The 21,075-nt window shown below is 35.5% G+C and overlaps 1 protein-coding gene across 1 annotated transcript in view; it reads right to left on the minus strand.

The window, feature by feature from the left end:
• C2H1orf185 (chromosome 2 C1orf185 homolog) overlaps positions 1-18,984 on the minus strand; it is a 51,449-nt gene extending 32,465 nt beyond the window's left edge. Inside the window, 3 exon segments of the mRNA XM_037816766.1 lie at positions 880-1,015; positions 9,374-9,479; positions 18,969-18,984. Of these exon segments, the coding sequence (XP_037672694.1) occupies positions 880-1,015; positions 9,374-9,479; positions 18,969-18,984 (258 nt within the window).
• Between the last annotated feature and the right edge of the window lie 2,091 nt (positions 18,985-21,075).

Below are 21,075 nucleotides of genomic sequence, written 5' to 3' on the forward strand. Positions count from 1 at the left end.
ATCACATTATGTTGCAATTATTCATTTATATGTTTTTCTTCTCTACTATACTTTGGGCTTATCTAGGACTGGGCTCATATTTATTTATGCAGCCTTAGTGTCTAAACTAATGCTGCCATATATAAGGCACTCAGTAAATATTTAACAAATGAATGAACACTGAGTTAGTTCAATATTTAAGATTCATAGTGAAACTTTGACATCCTGTGAGTTTGTCACTATTTTCTATTAATGCAATAGACCACTAATCTGCTTTTTGCTTTATTTTGCTTTTGCTTTTTTGTTTATTTGTTTAGCCGTATCACAGTTTTAAATTTCTACTGGTCTCTACACATTGTTTTGGCACTTACCACAAGACACAAAGTTAATTATTCATCTGCCTCTCCCACTTTTAATACACAAGCAGCATATTTTACTACCACCAGCAGGGAGGCCTATATTGTGGTATATAAGAAAGATTCAATAAAGCCATGTCAAATTGAATTCAATACATAGTCTGGCTGTCTGAATATCTCTTATCTCCGAGTCTCTTTCCTCTGACTGGCCTGGTACTTTTGCTTTCAGTTTTTTGTATGCCATTTGCTCATTATTTATCTTCATTACCAAAGCAATCCCACTATGGGGAAAGTAGGTTTTAGGGCTAGAAATATAGAGAAGCAACTAAAGATGGCGGCATATTTTAATTTATTTTTTTTATCTTTCTATAGGATAAATTCTAAGTTTGAGTACTTTAAAGATCACTTAGTTCCATATTATTGTCTCTAAAATTTATAGATAATAGTGCAAATTTAAAACTTTAAAACTTAAAGACAACATGCTAATGACATGGTTGTCAAAAGAAATTATTTTAAAATATTGCTATAAAATATTACACACTACCTGTAATTGGAATCTTCCAGTATGAAAATTTCGAGAAATAAAAACACACTGAGAATGAGATTTAGTCCTCATCTTTGGTGGTCTTTGCCTGCATCTCTTAGCAGTTGCCATGGATTTGGAATTTTGAAATATTTCTCTGCAAAATATTTTATAGAGTATTATTAAACATGAATTAGATTATAAACCAATTAAAATTAAATTATTTCTAATATTTATACACAAAGATTTTTAAAAATAAGAATAACTGTTTATACATTTATTTTTAAAAGCACAAGTAACTTTTATACTCTCACACAAGGTAACTGATTTCATTACATCTATTTTATTCATATTTTGTAAATAAAGCTACTTCACATGCAGGATTAATTTTTTCAGTCTGAAGATTAACCAGAAGTCTTTGATATCCTTCTTTCTGGTTGTGACATAATCAAATGATCTTAATGTTAATTAGCCTCTTCATAAATTTGCCTTTACTGGCAAAGGAAATGAAGAGAAATGAAACTCATTGGCCATTTTTGATATTTCAAAATTGACATTTTATATTTCTCTGGCAAACAGCAAGTAGATGGAAACTAAGTTGAATTTAATGACTTATAATAGAAAGTCCTTTTCAATTATGCATGTAACCAAAACAAATGAGAAAGGGTTAGAAATAATGAATCAGCAAGAAAAATCCCAGCTATTCAAAAGCATGTAGTTGAGTATAAGAGGATGTAACTTCTAAAACTAAGGATTTGAGAAATAATGCTGATTGCCATCTCTTCTTTAAGCAGTACTAGAAAATTTCCAAATTAATGAGTGGATCATATTATGTTATTCAGTGAGATATAAATACATTAGGATTCATTCATTCATTCAATTCAACTCACTTCCCAAATATTTATTGCGCTCAAGGAGTCGTAACATTAGTAGGGAAGAAAGACATTAATAAAATAATACAAGAAAATGAAAAATTACAACTGTGGAAAGTGTTAGGAAAGCTACCTTGTACTGTGTGAGTATATGACATAGGGAATTAACCTAGTTAGAGAGGTCAAGGCCAGCTTTCCTGAGGAAGGGATGACTGAATGGGCATCTGAAGAAATAGTAGTTTCAGGCAAAGCGTGGTGGAGGAGGGGAGATGTAGAAGGAAGAATGTTGTAGGCAGAAAGAATAGCAAGTACAAAGGCCCTGTGGCCAGATTAGGATAATGTAATGGAAGCACAGAAAGCAAGGGAGAGAGTGGAAGATGAAACTGGGAAGCTTATGCCTGGGCAGACTGTATAGGGTCTTTAAATGATATCATTTAAAGGCCCTATACATTAAAAAGGCCAATGGTAAGGCCTTTTTAATCTGATGGAGGTAAGATAGAGGGTATGATTTGATCAGATTTACATTCGGAAAACAGCTGAAGTGCAGGAAGAGATCAAACAAAGACAATAGTTAAGGGAGGTGTTCAATAAGAAATAAAACTGCAGTAGTCTATGTGGGATTAAGCATGATAATGGACAGAAATAGATTTTAGTGATTTATGAGGTTAAAAAAAAAAGAACTTGGTGATGGTTCAAATTTAGTGGGCCTCAGAGGAGCTAAGATGCTGGCATAGAGAGGAGTGGAAGACTGTTAGTCCCCCCCAGAACAATCCATAAATGACCAAAAAACTAGTAAATAACCTGGAATAACTGTGGGGAGACAAATGTGACCGTCCACTCATAATCCACCAACCTGAATTGGGAGGAATGCCCAAGATCACAGCATAAAATCTGTAAGTAAAACTGCGGACCAGTGCTGAGAGCCGAGAGCCCCTCCCTCACGGAAGCCTTGCAGTTCTAGAGAGCAGCACTCTCTCAGCTCAGCTCCAACTGGGATTTTAATGTTAACTGCTCAATACAGACAGCAAATCCTCAACAAGCAGATAGAGGCTTTTGGTGACAACTGACCTTGGGAGAGTCGGGGGACATATCTGTCTCAGAACAAGGACCCCAGAGGTTTGGGTGCTATCTCTGGCTGATGGGTGGACATGGGAACTTTTCTGTCCCTTTCCCTCTCTCTGGAGAAAACCTCAGCTGTTTTCAGCCCACAGTGCCTTGCAGTAAAGACAGCCTCAGCCATTTTAAAATCAAAACACTTTGATCAGCAGAGTCAGAGAAACAAAGAACTTATTGATATGCAGGGACCTCTCTGGAGGGGGCATAGCTTCCCAAGAGGAAAGGGAGGGGCCCAGCTCTACTGCCTGCCTTTCTGGAACCAGACCCCAAAGCCTGTGGGAGGAGAGCCAGAGGCCACACTCTCTTACATCAGCTGGTGACAGGCTGACAGGTGCACCTGCTGGGCAGAAAAGCACAGGTGTATCAATCTTCTAAGAAAAACCATCAGGGAAACCAGATACTGAATATTTCCTCCTTCTGTGACCTAAGCCTGTTCTCGTCTGGGAAAACTGGATTGCGGTGGCCTAGAAGGTCAGATGCCTAGACAACAGAAAACTACAAACTACACTAAGAAAAACGAAGCTATGGCCCAGTCAAAGGAACAAACATACACTTCAACTGACATACAGGAATTTAAACAACTAATGCTAAATCAATTCAAAAAGTTTAGAGAATATTTTGCAAAAGAGATAGAAGCTGTAAAGAAAACACTGGGCATACATAAGGCAGAAATTGAAAGTTCAAAAAAACAACTAGTAGAATCTATGGAAATGAAAGGCACAACCCAAGAGATGAAAGACACAATGGAAACATGCAGCAGCAGATCTCAAGAGGCAGAAGAAAACACTCAAGAACTGGAGAACAAAACACCTGAAAGCCTACACGCAAAGGAGCAGATGGAGAAAAGAATGAAAAAATATGAGCAACATCTCCAGGAACTTAAGAATGAAACAAAGTATAAGAATGTATGTATCATTGGTGTCCCAGAAGGAGAAGAAAAGGGAAAAGCAGCAGAGGCAATAATAGAGGAAATAATCAATGAAAATTTCCCATCTCTTATGAAAGACATAAAATTACAAATCCAAGAAGTGCAGCGTACTCCAAACAGAATAGATCTGAATAGGCCTAAGCCAAGACACTTAATAATCAGATTATCAAATGTCAAAGACAAAGAGAGAATCCTGAAAGCAGCAAGAGAAAAGCAATCCATTACATACAAAGGAAGCTTAATAAGACTATGTGCGGATCTCTCAGCAGAAACCATGGAGGCAAGAAGGAAGTGGTGTGATATATTTAAGATACTGAAAGAGAAAAACCGCCAACCAAGAATCCTGTATCCAGCAAAGCTGTCCTTCAAATATGAGGGAGAGCTCAAAATATTTTCTGACAGACAATGAAAGACTTTGTGAACAAGACACCTGCCCTACAGAAAATACTAAAGGGAGCACTACAGAGTGATAGAAGAAGACAGGAGTGCGTGGTTTGGAACACAATTTTGGGAGATGGTGGCACAACAATGTAAGTACACTGAACAAAGATAACTATGAATACAGTTGAGAGAGGAAGGTTGAGAGCATGTGCGACACCAGAAGAAAGGACGAAAGATAAAGAATGGGACTATGTAACTTGGTGAAATCTAGAGTGTTCAACAATTGTGATAAAACGTACAAATATGTTCTTTTATGAGGGAGAACAAGCAAATGTCAAACTTGCAAGGTGTTAAAAATGGGAGGCATTGGAAGAGGGATGCAATCAATGTAAACTAGAGACTGTAACTAACAGAATCATTGCATTATGCTTCCTTTAATGTAACAAAGGCGATATACCAAGATAAATGCAGGTAAGAGGGGGGATAGGGGAGGCATGTTAGACACTTGACATTGGTGGTGTTGTCTGACTCTTTACTCTACTTTGATTTAAGGTTACTTTTCCTTTTGCTACTTCCTAGCTGTCATTTTTTTTCCCTCTTTCTTTTGCCTCTCTACCTTCTTTGACTCTCCCTCCTGCCTTGTGGAAGAAATGTAGATGCCCTTTTATAGATAGTGGTGAAGGTGGTGAACACATAAATATGTGACCATACAGAGAACCATCGATTGTTCACTTACGATGGAATGTATGGTGTGTGAACAAAACCATCTTAAAAAAAAATGGATTGATGACAAAACCTCAAGGGCAATATACTAAGTGAAATAAGCCAGACACATAAGGACAAATATTGCAGGGTCCCACTGATAAGAACTAATTATAATATGTAAACTCATAGACATGAAATATAAGGTACCAAAATATAGGACGAGGCTTAAGAATGGGGAGCGGTTGGTTAGTATGAGCAGAATGTTCAACTAGGATGAACTTAAATGTTTGGAAATGAACAGAGGTGTCGGTAACAAGAAGTGAGAATAACTAACAGCGCCGAATGGTGCGTGAATGAGGTGCAAAGGGGAAGCTCAGAGTCATATATGTCACCAGAAGGAAAGTTGGAGGTCAAAAGATGCGAATGTATAAAACTGAATCCTATGGTGGGCAATGTCCATGATTAACTGTACAAATATTAGAAAACTCTTCCATGAACCAGAACAAATGTATGACAATGCAACTAGAAGTTAATAATAGAGGGGCCTATAGGGAAGAAATATATACCTATTGCAAACTATATACTACAGTTAGTAGTATTTCAACATTCTTTCATAAACAGTAACAAATGTACTATACCAACACTACGAGTCAACATTTGAGGGGGATTGGTTAGGGATATGGGAGGATTCGAGTTTCCTTTTCTTTTTTTTTTCTTTTTTCATCTTTCACTTTATTTCTTGTCTGGAGTAATGAAAAGGTTCTAAAAATTGAACAGAAATTAAGTGCAGAGATGGATGCACAGCTGTATGAGTGTACCGGGGCAACTGATTGTATACTTTGGATTTTTGGATAATTGTATGGTATCTGAACAACCCCAATAAAAATTAAAAAGAAAAAAAAAATTAGTGGGCCTCAAAGAGAGATGGAAATACGAAGTGTGTCTTTCATCATTAGAAAAAAAGCCTTCCTTGATCCCATGTTCTCTTCAGCTCCTGTCCCAAAAGTATGTCCCAAAACTGTCATAAATTCTGGAAAATTCACAGGCATTATCCTTTAAAATGTTGCTTTTTCTTTATTCCTTCTCTACTCTTCTTCTAAAACTCTGATTAGATGAATATTAGACTTTCTCAATCTATCCTTCCTGTGTCTTGAACTTTTTAATTTTCTCCTGTGCAGTTTCATACGATTTATTCAAATTCATCTTCCCAGTCTTCATTTTGAGTGTAAGATTTTCCATTTCTAGAAATTCTGTTGCTTTCCATATTGTGTTTGTTATTTTAAAAAATATTCTGTCACATTTATCAGTTCCCCTTCACAAAATCTTCCTCACAGGGTGCTCTATAATTGTCTCAATTTTCTCACCTCTGGTTTTCTCCTTAAAGGTGAGCTTCTGAACCAAGCACCCTACCAAACTGCTCACCAAGGTCACCAATGACCTCCATGTTGCCAAATCCTCATCTTTTTCAACTTCTAGAGCACTTTCAACATTAACTGGCCACAACCTCATTGAAACATTTTTAAATTTTGGTTTTCCTGACACCACAGCTTTCTGCTTCTCTTTCTTCTCAGATTTTGTTGATTCTTCCTCTTCTGCCAAATTTCTAAATGTTGGTGGGCTGAAGGAAACAGTCCTAGGTTCTTCTCTTCTCTTTCAACAATCATTCCCTGCATAATCTCATCTACTCCTATGACTTTAGATACCTTCTATGTATCAATAACTTGAATATTCAGCCCTGACTTTTCTCCTGAACTTCAAATGTGAATATCTAATCACCTATTTGACTTTTCTCCTGGATGTTTAATAGGCTTTCACATTCAACTCCTAGTTTATTGCCACCCACTCTCCCAACTTGTTTTCCCCCAAATGTCCTTTAATCTCAGTAAATTGTGTGACTAACTACTCAATTGATCAGAGTAAAAATCCAAGTGTCATCATTTATTCCGTCCTGTCACTAATCTTTCCCTACTTTATTCAATCCATCAACTAGTCCAGTTGGCTTTACTTGCAAAACATACCCCAAATCCAACACCTTTTCATCTCCTCTGCTTCCGTGCTATTCCAAGTCACAGTCACTTCTTACAATAGCCTGAAGAGGAGACAAGCACTTCCTGTTTTAGTTTCCCAGCTGCTAAAACAAACACCATGGGATGGTTTAAACAATGGGAATTTACTGGCTCATGGTTTTGAGGCTAGGAGAATTCAGCAAGGCAATGCTTTCTCCCCAAAGACTGTGGTATTCTGGAGCTAGCTGCACCTGACCCTTAGGTCTTGGCTTTTCTGTCACATGACAATACACATGATGGCTTCTTCTCCTTTCTCTTCTGGGTTCCACTGATTTGCAGCTTCTGAGTGCTCCCTGTGGCTTTTTCCTCTGTGACTTTCCCTATAAGGCCTCCAATAAGAGGATTAAGACCCGTCTTAATTCAACTTGACCATACCTTAACTAAGTAACCTCATCAAAAGGTCCTACTTACAATGTGTTCACACCCACAGGAAAAGATTAAGATAAAGAACATGTTTTTCTGGGGTATGTAACTTCAAGATATCATACCTCCTAACTTGTCTTTCTGCTTTTATTCTTGCTCTGTTACAATTTAGGCTTCACACAGCAGTACGAAATAGGTTTTAAAAATATAAATCAGAACACTCATGCATTGCTGGTGTGTATATAGAATGTTATATCCACTTTGGAAAACTGTTTGGTGGTTTCTTATAAAGTTAATCATATGCTCCAGCAATTGTACTCTTAAGTATTTACCCAACAGAATTGAAAGCATGTGCACAAAAAACACAAGAGTGTTCATAGCAGCCTTACTCTTAAGAGCTGAAAATTGGAAATGAGCCAAATGTCATTGGATCAACTGTCAATGGATAAAGAAATTGAGATATTTTCATACATTGGAATACAACTCATCAATAAAAAGAATAAATTATGGATAAATGCAACAGCATGAATGAATTTCAAAAATACTATGCTGAGTAAAGGAAGCCAGAGATTTTTTTAAAGTCTATATGATTCCATTTATATGAAGTTCAAGAATAGGTAAAATTAATCTGGTGATAGAAATCAGGAAATGGTTGCCTCTGGGGTAAGAATGAGGAGCGATGCCTGGAAAGAAGCATAAATGAACTTCTTAGGTTGATGGAAAAGTTCTATATCTTGAGTGGGGTTGTGGTTGCAGGGGTATATATTTGTTGAAATTCATCAAACTATACACTTAAAATCTATGCATTTTATTATATGTGAATTATACCTGAATTATAAAAAAGTGTTATAAAAATGTCAGTCAGCTATAGGAGCTATTACAGAGTCTTTAAAATGGGAATATTACTACTACCTCATAAAGCTGGTATGAAGTCTAAATGAGATAACATATAAAATGCTTAGAACCATGACTAGCATATAGCAAACATTCAATAGTAGCTATTTTGATGATGATACTGTCATTCCCCTACTTAATACTTTCTAATGACACAATGGATAAAATTCAAATTCCTTATTCCCGCCTACAAATTCCTATCTGTCCCCTGCCTCTCTCTTCAACTGTACTGCATATCATTTTCTTCCTTTCTTACTATCATCTATCCACACTGGCCTTCTTTCTGTTCTCTGGACAATGACAAGATCATTCCCACCTTGAGGGTCTTTCTACTCATTATGCTTTCAGCTTAGAAAGCTCTTCTCCAAGGTCTACACATGCCTGGCTCTTTCTTTTAGCTCAGGTCTCAGCAGTTTCTGACCACTTTATCTATTTGCTCATTTTATGTCTCTTCCCAGTGGTACTGTAAGTCTATGAAACAGGATCGTTGTCTGACTTATTTACAGTTGTATCCCCAGTAACTAGGACAATGGCAGGCACTCAATAAATATTTGTTGAAAGAATGAATAAGTGAATAATTTCTAGGTTTCTGACTTGTGCATGTGGATGCCTTGCATGTGTTCATTTTCTGAGACAAGGAATGCTGGAAAAGGAACACGTTTGTGTGTGTGGGAACATCAGACAAAGCGAAAACTGAACTGCTTCAATAATTAGAAACATCAGATTTTAGGATTGAAATGAACTGAGGTGTCAAGTAATTTATCTTTCTGTTTCTGGTAGAAGACTACTTTTAGACCATTACAGAGCATCCCGTCAGCTCTTTTAAATATTTCCCAAAGAGAGTCCTCCTCTCTCAGTAATGCTTTTAACATCTAAACTGGGAATAAACATATTTTATTATCTAGCCTTGTATTACTATTCAAAACCAAGTCTTCTAGAGAACAAAATGGATTTCATATTCCTTAAAGTTTTAATGCAAGAAAATTTTTATGCTACTCTGAGACTTCTCCTTTCAGACTATTTAAAACATGTAAAGCCTCCCACCCCCTCCCAACTAAAGGGCCTATCATCCAAGTCCCAAATTACAGAGTCAATACTCATATAGTTATTTAAGTTTAATACCATTTGAAAAAGTCTTTCATTGAATTTTTAAAAGAAAAAAAGTTAAACAAACATCTAATAAATCCTACCTTCGTCTGCAAATCAGGAACCACAAAGCCGATGCCAAAGCAAAGAAACCAATTCCCAAAGTAACAGCACCAGCAGCCAGAAAATAGGTTAAGTGGTTAAAAAAACCTATACAAATAAATTATAAAAGATGATTTCATGCATGTATCTTCATTTGCTAGGTAAAATTAAATGATATTTTTATTTCAAACGATATAATATCGGGCAGTGTTAAGACATTAACCAGGTGGTTGGAAACCTGAATACCAGTCCTGTCCAATTCTAATAAACTTTGAGATCCTGAGTTAGAGAATTATACACAGCCTCCTGCTGATTAGGGCCCAGGGCATACTTTTCTGACCCTGCCAGGTTTTGAGACCAAGGCTTTGTTTGCTTTTCTAACAGTTGCCACCTCCTTCTTTTCTTATATGGTTTTGTTCCTGCCCAGTCCACCCATGAATTTTTGTTATTTCTGCAGTATCATTCTTTGCAGTTCTCCAACATAAGAGAGTTTTCATTTTAAGAGTCATATTGTTAATCACTACAAGGAGGCAGATGAGGATAACAAAATAGGAAATGAGAAATTTTTAAGATCTTGGAAATCTCAAAAAGTTTTATTGCTACTTTATCTCAGGCACAGTAAAAGATCATAACCAAAAGCTAAATAAAATAATAGTCTATTACAAGTTGTAGAACTGGAAAAGCCTACAAGAATGTTATGGTATAATCCCTTTATTAAAACTGAGGTCCAAGCAGGACAAGTAACTGAACTAAGGCTACTCAGTAAATGAAAGCCAGTCCTCTGTTTTTCCTATCTTATCCCTGCTATCAAACATCTAAATACTGGTATGTATTTCAAAGAATCAGGAATAAAGAAAGCATGAGGTGATTATAGTCAGGCTGGCCAAGCTTTCATTAAGATTCTGAAATCTGCTACCTCAACATAAACAAGCTGTAGAAAGCTTTCACAGGCCGAACAGAAACTAGATGGGCCTTAAGACAACTTAGGAGCATGTTATTTGGAAAAAAGGGTTGAGAATTATAAAAATAATTGAAGGGTTTTTTTTTTATGTGAACATATCACTAAATTCCACTAAGGGCATGACATGATAAAGATTTTGTTTCTGTACTTTTGTTGTTTCCTAAGTAATTTTCAGTTTCCAAGATGTTGCTTCTCAAATCTTACTTTTCTTTGGTTTCAGAAATGTCTATATTCAGGAATTAATTAATAGCACACACAAAAAAAAGATATATAAGGCTATTTTCAAAGTGATACTTACAATTCAAAAAAAAAAAAAAGGCAAAGTAAGCTAAATGTCAAAATTTAGAAAATCAATTAAATGAACTATTTTGATGATGTATATTAAAATCTAGTATTCTTTAATTATTTAGTGCAAGGTTTCTCAGCTGCAGCACTACTAACATTTCAGAAAGGCTAATTCTCTGTTGTGGGGGAATTGTCCTATGCATTATAGGATGTTTAGCAACATCCATAGCTTTTGCCCACTAGATGTCAGTAGCATCCTTCCCACTCCCACAGTTGTGACAACCAAAAATATCTCCAGACATTACCAAATATACTCTGGGAAGCCAAATCACCCACAGTTGAGAACCACTGATTTAGTGGTAAAGAAAATACCAAATAATATTAAATGATGAAAGTAAGATAGAAAAAACCTGTATTTGAAACAATGTAAAAAGACAGTTGCCCTCAAATACAAGATAAAGATCTGTATAGCCAAGAAAAGAAACATAGAGAAGTAAGTAGGGGCAGAAACCATGGGAATACTGGGTTCTGAGTTCTGGAAGCAGGAATAAGCTAAAGCAAGCAGAGAAAATCACTGAAACAAGACCTAGGCCAACCATCTTCTGGTACAGTGAATTTGTATTACCAAATCATTGAGAGAAGGGAATCCTAAGCCACCAACAAAAGACCAATTCAAAAAAGGACCAATGAGCTTAGGATGATTGTACAGTATGTGACTCTATCTCAATAAAATCAAATTATAAAACAAAAGGACCAAAGAGGACTCCTGGAGCTGAAAAATTCCAAAATTTAAAAATGGAGTAAACTTTACTTTGAACACAGTCAGGGAAAGAATTAATGAAATGAAAGATAATACTGAAAAATTCACCCAATTAGATAAAGAAATGAAAAATATGATAAAGAAATTATGAGACATGGAAAAGATTAAGAGGCTATAACATAAAAATACTAGGAGTTCCAAAAGAGAGAATAAAGTAGAGAGAAGTAATATTTGCAAAGATACAATCTAAGAATTTTTTTACTTAAAAATTTTTTTTAATCTACATAGAGTAAAATTCACATTTTTGGTGTGCATAGCTATAAGTTTTGACAAATACAAAGAGTGTTTAATCGCCACCACAGCCAAGTTACAGAGCAGCTCCATTATTCCCCCTCCCCCCAAATTCCCTCATTCTGCCTTTTTGTGTCAAGCACTAACTGCTAGTAACCCATTTTATTTTCCATCCCTAGTCTTTATCCTACTTAATAATTTTGCATTTTTCAGAATTTCAAATAAATGTGTTCATACAGAATGCAGCCTTTTGAGTCTGGCTTTTTTTCACTTGGCATAATACATTTGAAATTCATCCATGATGTTGGAAGAAAGTTCATTTCTTTTTATTGCTGAGTAGCATTACATTGTGTAGATGTGCTGCAGTTTGTTTATTTCCCAGTTGAGGGACATTTGAGCTGTTTCCAATTTTTGCTCATTAGGAATAAGGCTACTATAAACACTTGCATACAGATTTTTGATTGAACATAAGTTTTATTTCACTCACACAGCAAGTATATATTTAAATATATAGGAAACTGCCAGATGGCTTCCCAACATGGCTATACCATTTTGCCTTTCCACCAGCAATATTCAAAGACAGGTCCATGTTCTGTATCATGGCCATCAGTTGATAATGTCATTTTTTCTTCACTTTAGCCATTCTAATAGATGTGTAATGTTCTCACATTGTGGTTATAATTTGCATCTGTTTAATGATTATTGGATGTGGAACATATTTATATGTGCTTATTTGCCAGCCGTATATTTTATTCAGGGAAGTACCTGTTCAAATCTTTTGCCATTTGAGAATTCAAATGAGTTTTGAGAATTCTTTATATGTTCTAGGAACAAGTCCTTGGTCAAGTTTCTGATTTGCAAATATTTTCTCCCATTCTCTAGTTTGTCTTTTTAATTCTCTTATCAAATCTTTCAAAGAGCAAAAACGTTTTAATTTTGGTAAACTTCATTCCATCACTTTTTTTTCTTTTCTGGATTGTGCTTATGAGGTCATACCTAAGAACTCTTTGCCTAACCCAGGTCACAGAGATTTTCTCCTTTGTTTTCCTATAAATGGTTTATAGTTGTATGTTTTTTACATTTATGATCCATTTTGGATTCATTTTTATATAAGGTGTAGATTATCAGTCAAGTTATTTCTTTTGTTTTCCTTGGGGGGAGGGCACATAGATATCCAATGGTTCTGACACCATTTGTTGAAAAGGTGATGCCTTCTTCATTAAGTTGCCTTTGCATCTTAGTCAAAAATCAATTGGCTATATTTGTGTATGTTTATTTCTGGACACTCTGTTCCATTGATTTATGTTGTCTATCCTTTCACCATTACCATCAACACTAATATCTAATATTTATATGGCAAATATTATAAGCCAGGCATTGTTCAAAGTGCTTTACATATATTAACTCATTATTCCTCATGACTCTATGAGTTAAGTACTATTTTCCTATTTTACAGATGAGCAACGGAGGAAAAGAGAGGCTAAGTAACTTATTCAAAGGCATACAACTGGTAAGAGGGGAATAGGAATAGTCTAAAGATTGCCAAAACTCTTCCTTGTTTAGACTGGATGAAGGCTAGAGATACTGAATATCTTTAGACTTTGTTAGGAAAAATAGATAAGTGGGGATGTTAAAAATTTAAGGATGTCATAAAAAGAAGTCTAAGGGGTCAACAAACATATGAAAAACTTCCTTAATTATGAGGGAAACACAAGTTAAACCACAATAGGATACTACTACCACCATCCATAATGCCTAAAATGAAAGTGACCAAAAATATAAAGTGGCAAAGAGGCAGGGTAATTTAAACTCTTATTCACTGCTGTTGGGAATGTAATTTGGTAGAATACTTTGGAAAACTGTTTGGTACTATTATTAAAGTTGACTTTGTTAAAGCTATGACCCAGCAATTCAACCTCTAAAGCATAAACTCAACTGAAATAAATATATATGTTTACTAAAAGCATGTACTAGAATGTTTATGGCAGCACTATTTGAGATAAGCACAAACTGGAAACTGCCCAAATGCTTTTCAAGGTTAAGGGGATAAATTAAAAAGTTAAGTGGATTAAATAAAATAGAATATTCCAAAACAGTGGGAAAGAATGAACTATAACAATGCACAACAAAATGGATGCATTTCATAACCATAATGTTGGGCAAAAGAAGCCAAACATGAAGTTCAACAACAAGAATCTGGGGAATTTCTGGGGTGCTAGCAATGTTCTTTTCTTGATCTGGGTACTGATTACACAGGTGTGCTCAGTGAATATTCATTAAGCTGAACACTTATGACTTATGAATAAACTAGATCCATAGATATCGGCATGAATAGCACTAAGAAACAATGTTCAGTGAAAATAGCAAGTTCCATAAATTTATATTCAATGATTCCAATTATGTACTGATTCCTTTTATGTACATTTAAAAAACCAAAATAATTTTTGCAATTAAACATAATAAAACTATTAAAATACACCAAATTCATATTATTTGCCTCTGAAGAAGAAATGAGGGGAATGGGACTGTGGTTGGAAACACAGACTTTGTCTGTAACGTTTTATTTCTAAAAGAAAAAATGAAAGAACTAAAGCTTATATGGCCAAAAGTGTTAATTTAGGAGGTGTTAAAGAGGTATTTGTTATTCTTTACACTTTTTTCTTTGCACTTTTCTGGTTTTCTCAAATATTTAAAAGTGTATAAACAATATGATCTCAATTTTGTAAAAAAAAAAAAAAAAGAAAGAGAGGAAGAAAGAGGAGGAGGAAGATGAGAAGGAGAAGGAGAAGAAGAAGAAGAGGAAAAAGAAACAGAAACATTTGTATAATGAAAAGAATCAACATTGGTTATTTCTGGGCTAAGAGCTTATAGGAAAAATTTTCCACTCTAGACTTCTATGTATATTCAAATTTTCTACCATGAATATCTAAAAGTTAGAAAATCAGAAAAAAATTTTTGAAACTTCATACATAATTTCCAAATCCTTTACTTAGATTTTACAGGTCTCCTTGTCAGACCTAAGGGTTTATAGCTCACTTAATTTTCTCTTCCTCAGGGTCTCTGCCCTCCTCCCAATCTTCTCTTCCTTTTAAAAATTCTCCATCAGGGCAGAAAAATAGGTATAATCAGTACACCATTCCAGCCCCTAGTTTTCTCAGGGGAATTTCAGTGGGAGTATAAAGAATCTGAAAGTTCCCAAACCACTTGATCAAGAAAAATGCAAATTATGTGTTTGCTAATATCCTCAACAAGTCACAATTTCTCTGTAAATCAGTGTGTAAAATGAGAAAGCGTGACTCTGTGATCACTAAGGTCACCTCCCACTCCGAAGGTTCAGTCAATATATATTATAAAACAACATTAATACACAAAGGTAGCATTTTTACTTTCTTGAGTCTGCCCTCAACTATCTAAAATGATGACTCAACAGTTTACCATATTACTCTCTTTCTTGTCTTTAATAATCACTATTATATAAATAATCTTCTTTAACTATTAATTAATTGTCTATTGTTTGTCTTCTTCCACTAGATTATAAGTCTTGTTCTGATTGCACAAGAAATGATAGAATTTTTAATGAATGAATGACAGGCATTGTACTAGATGCTAGCATTAGAAAAATGAATAATATAAGGTTCTTTCCCTTAAGCGTGTTGTTTAGTAGAAGTAACACACATGCAATAAACAAATAAGTGGAATAAAACATACTATAGGTGTTATAATGGAAGAAATAAGTACAAAATATAGACACAGGAAGATCTATAGGAAGAGAGAAAAAAGTTAAAAAAAAAAAAAGCTTCCATATTTCAGTTAAACATTGCCTGAGAATTTTCTATTGCCAAACCCTTGTCAAGAACTGGTGATTCAAAGATTATGTCATATAACCATGGAGTTTACAATTTGGAAGGCAACAAGACATTTAAACAGATTTGTTTGTCAAAATATTCTAAGTGCTATGCTAATGACCTGATGACCAGTTCTAAGGCAATAGAAGCATTTGGCCCCAGAGCAGAAACAGTTTCCTAGAGATGACATCTGAGCTGGGTATTACAGATTGAATAAGAGATAGATAGCCAAACAGATTAAGTCTTAAATCTGATTATGACTCTCCCATCTTAAAATAAACAAACAAAACTCTCTTTACCTACAGCATGCTCCAGCTTATAATTTACCCTTTTCTTATCATTTACAGCTAAAATTCTTAAAATGAAAATTTCTACATCTTCACAACTTCTATTTCCAATGTCACTAATAACTTCATTAGCACTAAATCCAAAGGTCACTAGTGACCTTTCTCTCCTTGAAATGCCTTGCCTTGGCATCTGTGACCTGAATTCATTTGGTTTTGTTCCTATTTCTCCGAACATAGTTTCATTGCCTTTGTGAGTCCCCAGACTACCTATCCTTTAAGTTAAATATAAATATATTTATGTATTATATAAACCTAAATAAACAAATTTAACCAGCATTACCAGGTATTTTCACCATGAGTATTTTCAGAATACTTTTTGCAAAGCTTCCAGAACTACAAGTCCTGCTTTATTTTCTAAGTATTCATGAACTACCTGTTTATCATGCTCTTTTAGAGTTTTGATGCATTTCAACCTCAGGCTTATGTTTTTTATGAGTAGTTTAGTCCAATTCAATAAACAGCTATTGAACACGAAGGGGAGATAAAAAACTACTTAAATAAGAATGAATTTTTGCAGTGAGGATTTAAAAATCTACAATGAAATATAAGCAGGGCTGATATGCAACCAGGATATAAAATATGACCATACTTGCTCATATTTGGCGACTTCTCTATTGGATATAAGACCAACTGTGAATTTGAGAAAGTAACTTAATATGGTGGCTGAATTTCAATGTTTTCATTGAAAAAAAGGACTCATAATATCTCAAAAATTGCTGTAAGGAATAAATAAGGTAATTTTGAAAGGAATTACTAATATAACAAATAGAAAAGCTGTAAACCAAACTCAACAAGTTTTATAAAGTCATTATCATACTAACATATTTTTTGAACTCATGTGTTAAAGAAGAAATCAATGGAAATCAGAATACATAGAATTAAACAATAATGAAAGTACTGTATATAAATACTTGTAGGAATACAGCTGCAGTCAACTTAAGGGGAAACATATAGCCTTACAGCCATATATTAGAAAAGTGGGCTAGAAAAAAATGAGCTTAGCATCCAAATTACACCTTGAAAAAGACAAGCAAAATAAACCCAAAGAAAGTACAAGAAAGAAATAATAAAGAGCAGAAATCAATGAAATAAAAATTAAGATTTTTGATAAAGACTACTAAAATTGACAAATCTCTGTTGAGATTAACTAAATGAAAAAGGCATAAAAATAGAAGGCAAATTAAAATGAAGAAAAGTATCCAAGGAAACATGCAAAGAACTCTTAAAACTCAACAGTAAGAAAACAGCCCAAATACAAAATGGGCTAAAGAACTGAAAAGACACCTCACCAAAGAAGATATACAGATGTAAAGTAAGTACATGAGTAGATGCTCAACAGCATGTCATTAGGGAACTGCAAATTACAACAACAATCACTACACAACTATTAGAATGGTCAAAATCCAAAACACTGATAATACCAAATGCTGGTGAAGATGTGGAACAACAGGAACTCTCTTTCATTGCTGGTGGAACTGTAAAATGGTACAGTCACTTTGGAAGAGAGCTTGGCACTTTGTTACAAAGCTAAACACAGTCTTATCATACAATCCAGTAATCACAGTCCTAGATATTTTCCCAAATGAGTTGAAAACTTACGTCACACAGAAACCTAAACACATGTTTATGGCAGCTGTGATGGTTTGAAGCTATTATGTATCCCAAGATAGTGTTCCTAAAGCTAATCCACTCCTGTGGGTGCAGACCTATTGTGGGTAGGACCTTTTGATTAGGTTATTTCAGTCGAGGCATGTCCCGGGTAAGTCTTAATTCTCTTACTGGAGTCCTTTATAAGAAGATGAAATTCAGAGACAGAAAGAAGGAAGCACACAGAAGCTGCTAGAGAAAGCTACAGAAGCTTGGAGATAAAGCTTTAGAGGGAGCAGCAAGAAGCTAAAAGCAAGGAAACCCAGAAAAGAAGGAAGACACCAGCAGACAATGCCATGTGTCTTGCCATCTGACAGGGGAGCCCAGCAGCCCAGGATCACTGGTAGCTGTCATTGGAGAGAAAGCATTGACCTGTAGATGCCTTCATTTGGACATTTTCATGACCTCAGAAATGAAAGCTTGTAAGTTAATAAATCCCCACTGTAAAAGCCAACCCATTCTATGGCATCTGCATTTAAGCAGCTTTAGCAAATTAAAACAGCAGTTTTATTTAAAACTGCCAAATTTTGGAAGCAATCAAGATGTCCTTCAAGAGATGACTGAACAAACAAATGGGTATGTACATACAATGGAGTATTATTCAGTGATAAATAGAATAACTACCAAAATATGAAAAGATGGGGCAGAAACTTAACCAGTTTTAAAAACCTACATATTGTACGATTTCAAATGTATGACATTCTGGAAAAGGCAAAATTATGAAGACAGTAAAAAGATTAGTAGTTGCCAGGGGTTCAGGGAGAAGGGGGAGGGAAGAATAAATGGGGGCACAGAGCATTTTTTAGGGCAGTGAAACTATTTTGTATGATACTGTAAAGGTGAATACATGATATTATGCATTTTCAAAACCCATAGAACTATACAAACCAAAGAGTGACCCCTAATGATACATATAATGTATCAATATTGATTCATCAATTGTAACAAATGTACTACACTAATGTAAGATGTTAATAATAGAAATTGTGAGTGTGGGAAGGAGAGGGGGTAAATGGGAACTTTCCATACTTTCTGCACAATTTTTCTATAAACCACAAACTGCTTTAAAAATAGTCTACTGAAAAATGAAGAAAACACAATTACAGGCACAGCAGAATTAAAATTAGAAAATACTTTAAACAATTTTATGCTAATGTATTTTAAAACTTATACAAAATGATATATACCTAAAAAATAACTTACAACAAGTGACTCAAGGAGTAATAGAAAACCTAAATGAATATGTATCCATTAAATTGAATCAATTACAAAGTTCCCCCCAAAGAAAACAGCAGGCCCCAATAATTTTACAATTTCTACTGTATACCCATGATTCAAGTATTTCTTATCTTATACAAGCTCTTCCAGAGAATGGAAACAGATTGCTGGCTGTTTGTCCAAATACATTTTCCTCTTCTTTCCAGGCAAAAAAGCTAGACTACATTTCCCAGCTTCCCACACCGTTAGGTGAAGCCATATGACTGAGTTCTAACCAATGGAATTTAAGTGGCAGTGATGTCATAAAACCCTCCTAGGAACCCTTGTCCTTGCTCTTTCTCCCATTAGGGTGACTGTGATGGGGATTATCCTGGGAAAATTTTGGAAGCTGTGTGTCAGTTTTGCCACCATTAAAAAACTGGATCTGTCTTGACATTTGTAGAACGCTCAGTCCTCAACAGAAGAATGCACATTTTTTTTTTTTTTTAGTACTTTTAATGATACTTTTCTCCTACTTTTTTTTTTTCTCTGCATGGTCATACATTTATGTGTTCACCATCTTCACCACTATCTTTATAAGGGCATCTACATTTCTTCCACAAGGCAGGAGGGAGAGTCAAAGAAGGTAGAGAGGCAAAAGAAAGAGGGGAAAAAAATGACAGCTAGGAAGTAGCAAAAGGAAAAATAACCTTAAATCAAAGTAGAATAAAGAATCAGACAATACCACCAATGTCAAGTGTCTAACATGCCTCCCCTATCCCCTCCTCTTATCTGCATTTACCTTGGTATATCACCTTTGTTACATTAAAGGAAGCATAATACAATGATTCTATTAGTTACAGTCTCTAGTTTATGCTGATTGCATCCCTCCCCCAGTGCCTCCCCATTTTCAACACCTTGCAAGGTTGACATTTGCTTGTTCTTCCTCGTAAAAGAACATATTTGTACATTTTATCACAATTGTTGAATACTCTATAGTTCACCAAGTTACATAGTCCCAGTCTTTATCTTTCCTCCTTTCTTGTGGTGTCTCACATGCTCCTCACCTTCCTCTCTCATCCATATTCATAGTTATCTTTGTTAAGTGTACTTACATTGTTGTGCTACCATCTCCCAAAATTGTGTTCCAAACCACGCACTCCTGTCTTCTATCACCCTGTAGTGCTCCCTTTAGCATTTCCTGTAGGGCAGGTGTCTTGTTCACAAAGTCTCTCATTGTCTATTTGTCAGAAAATATTTTGAGCTCTCCCTCATATTTGAAGGACAGCTTTGCTGGATATAGGATTCTTGGTTGGCAGTTTTTCTCTTTCAGTGTCTTAAATATATCACACCACTTCCTTCTTGCCTCCATGGTTTCTGCTGAGAGATCCACACAGTCTTATTAAGCTGCCTTTGTATGTAATGGATCGCTTTTCTCTTGCTGCTTTCAGGATTCTCTCTTTGTCTTTGACATTTGATAATCTGATTATTAAGTGTCTTGGCATAGGCCTATTTACATCTCTTCTGTTTGGAGTACGCTGTGCTTTTTGGATCTGTAATTTTATGTCTTTCATAAGAGATGGGAAATTTTCATTAATTATTTCCTCTATTATTGCTTCTCGCCCTTCCCCTTCTTGTCTCCTTCTGGGACACCAATGATACGTACATTATTGTACTTTGTTTCATCCTTGAGTTCCCGGAGACGTTGCTCATATTTTTTCATTCTTTTCTCCATCTGCTCCTTTGCATGTAGGCTTTCAGGTGTTTTGTTCTCCAGTTCCTGAGTGTTTTGTTCTGCCTCTTGAGATCTGCTGTTGTATGTTTCCATTGTGTCTTTCATCTCTTGTGTTGTGCCTTTCATTTCCATATATTCTACTGGTTGTTTTTTTGAACTTTTGATTTCTGCCGTATACATGCCCAGTGCTTCCTTTACAGCCTCTATGTCTTTTGCAATATCTTCTCCAAACTTTTTGATTTGATTTAGCATTAGTTTAAATTCCTGTATGTCAGTTGAAGTGTACATTTGTTCCTTTGACTGGGCCATAACTTTGTTTTTCTTAGTGTAGGTTGTAATTTTCTGTTGTCTAGGCATGGTTTCCTTGGTTACCCAAATCAGGGTTTCCCAGACCAGAACAGGCTCAGGTCCCAGAGGGAAGAAATATTCAGTATCTGGTTTCCCTGCGGGTGTGTCTTAGAAAATTGCTCCACCCTTTGATGCCTCAGGTCACTGTGCTTTTCCGCCCAGCAGGTGATGCCTGTTAGCCTATAATTCTTGACTGGTGTGAGGAGGTATGGCGGTGTTCCCCTAGGCTCTGGGGTCTGGTTCTGAATGGAAAGGGCCCCACCCCTTTCCTCCTAGAGAAGACAGAGC

This window comes from Choloepus didactylus, chromosome 2 (genome assembly GCF_015220235.1).
Source record: "Choloepus didactylus isolate mChoDid1 chromosome 2, mChoDid1.pri, whole genome shotgun sequence".
NCBI classification, from domain to species: Eukaryota; Metazoa; Chordata; class Mammalia; order Pilosa; family Megalonychidae; genus Choloepus; species Choloepus didactylus.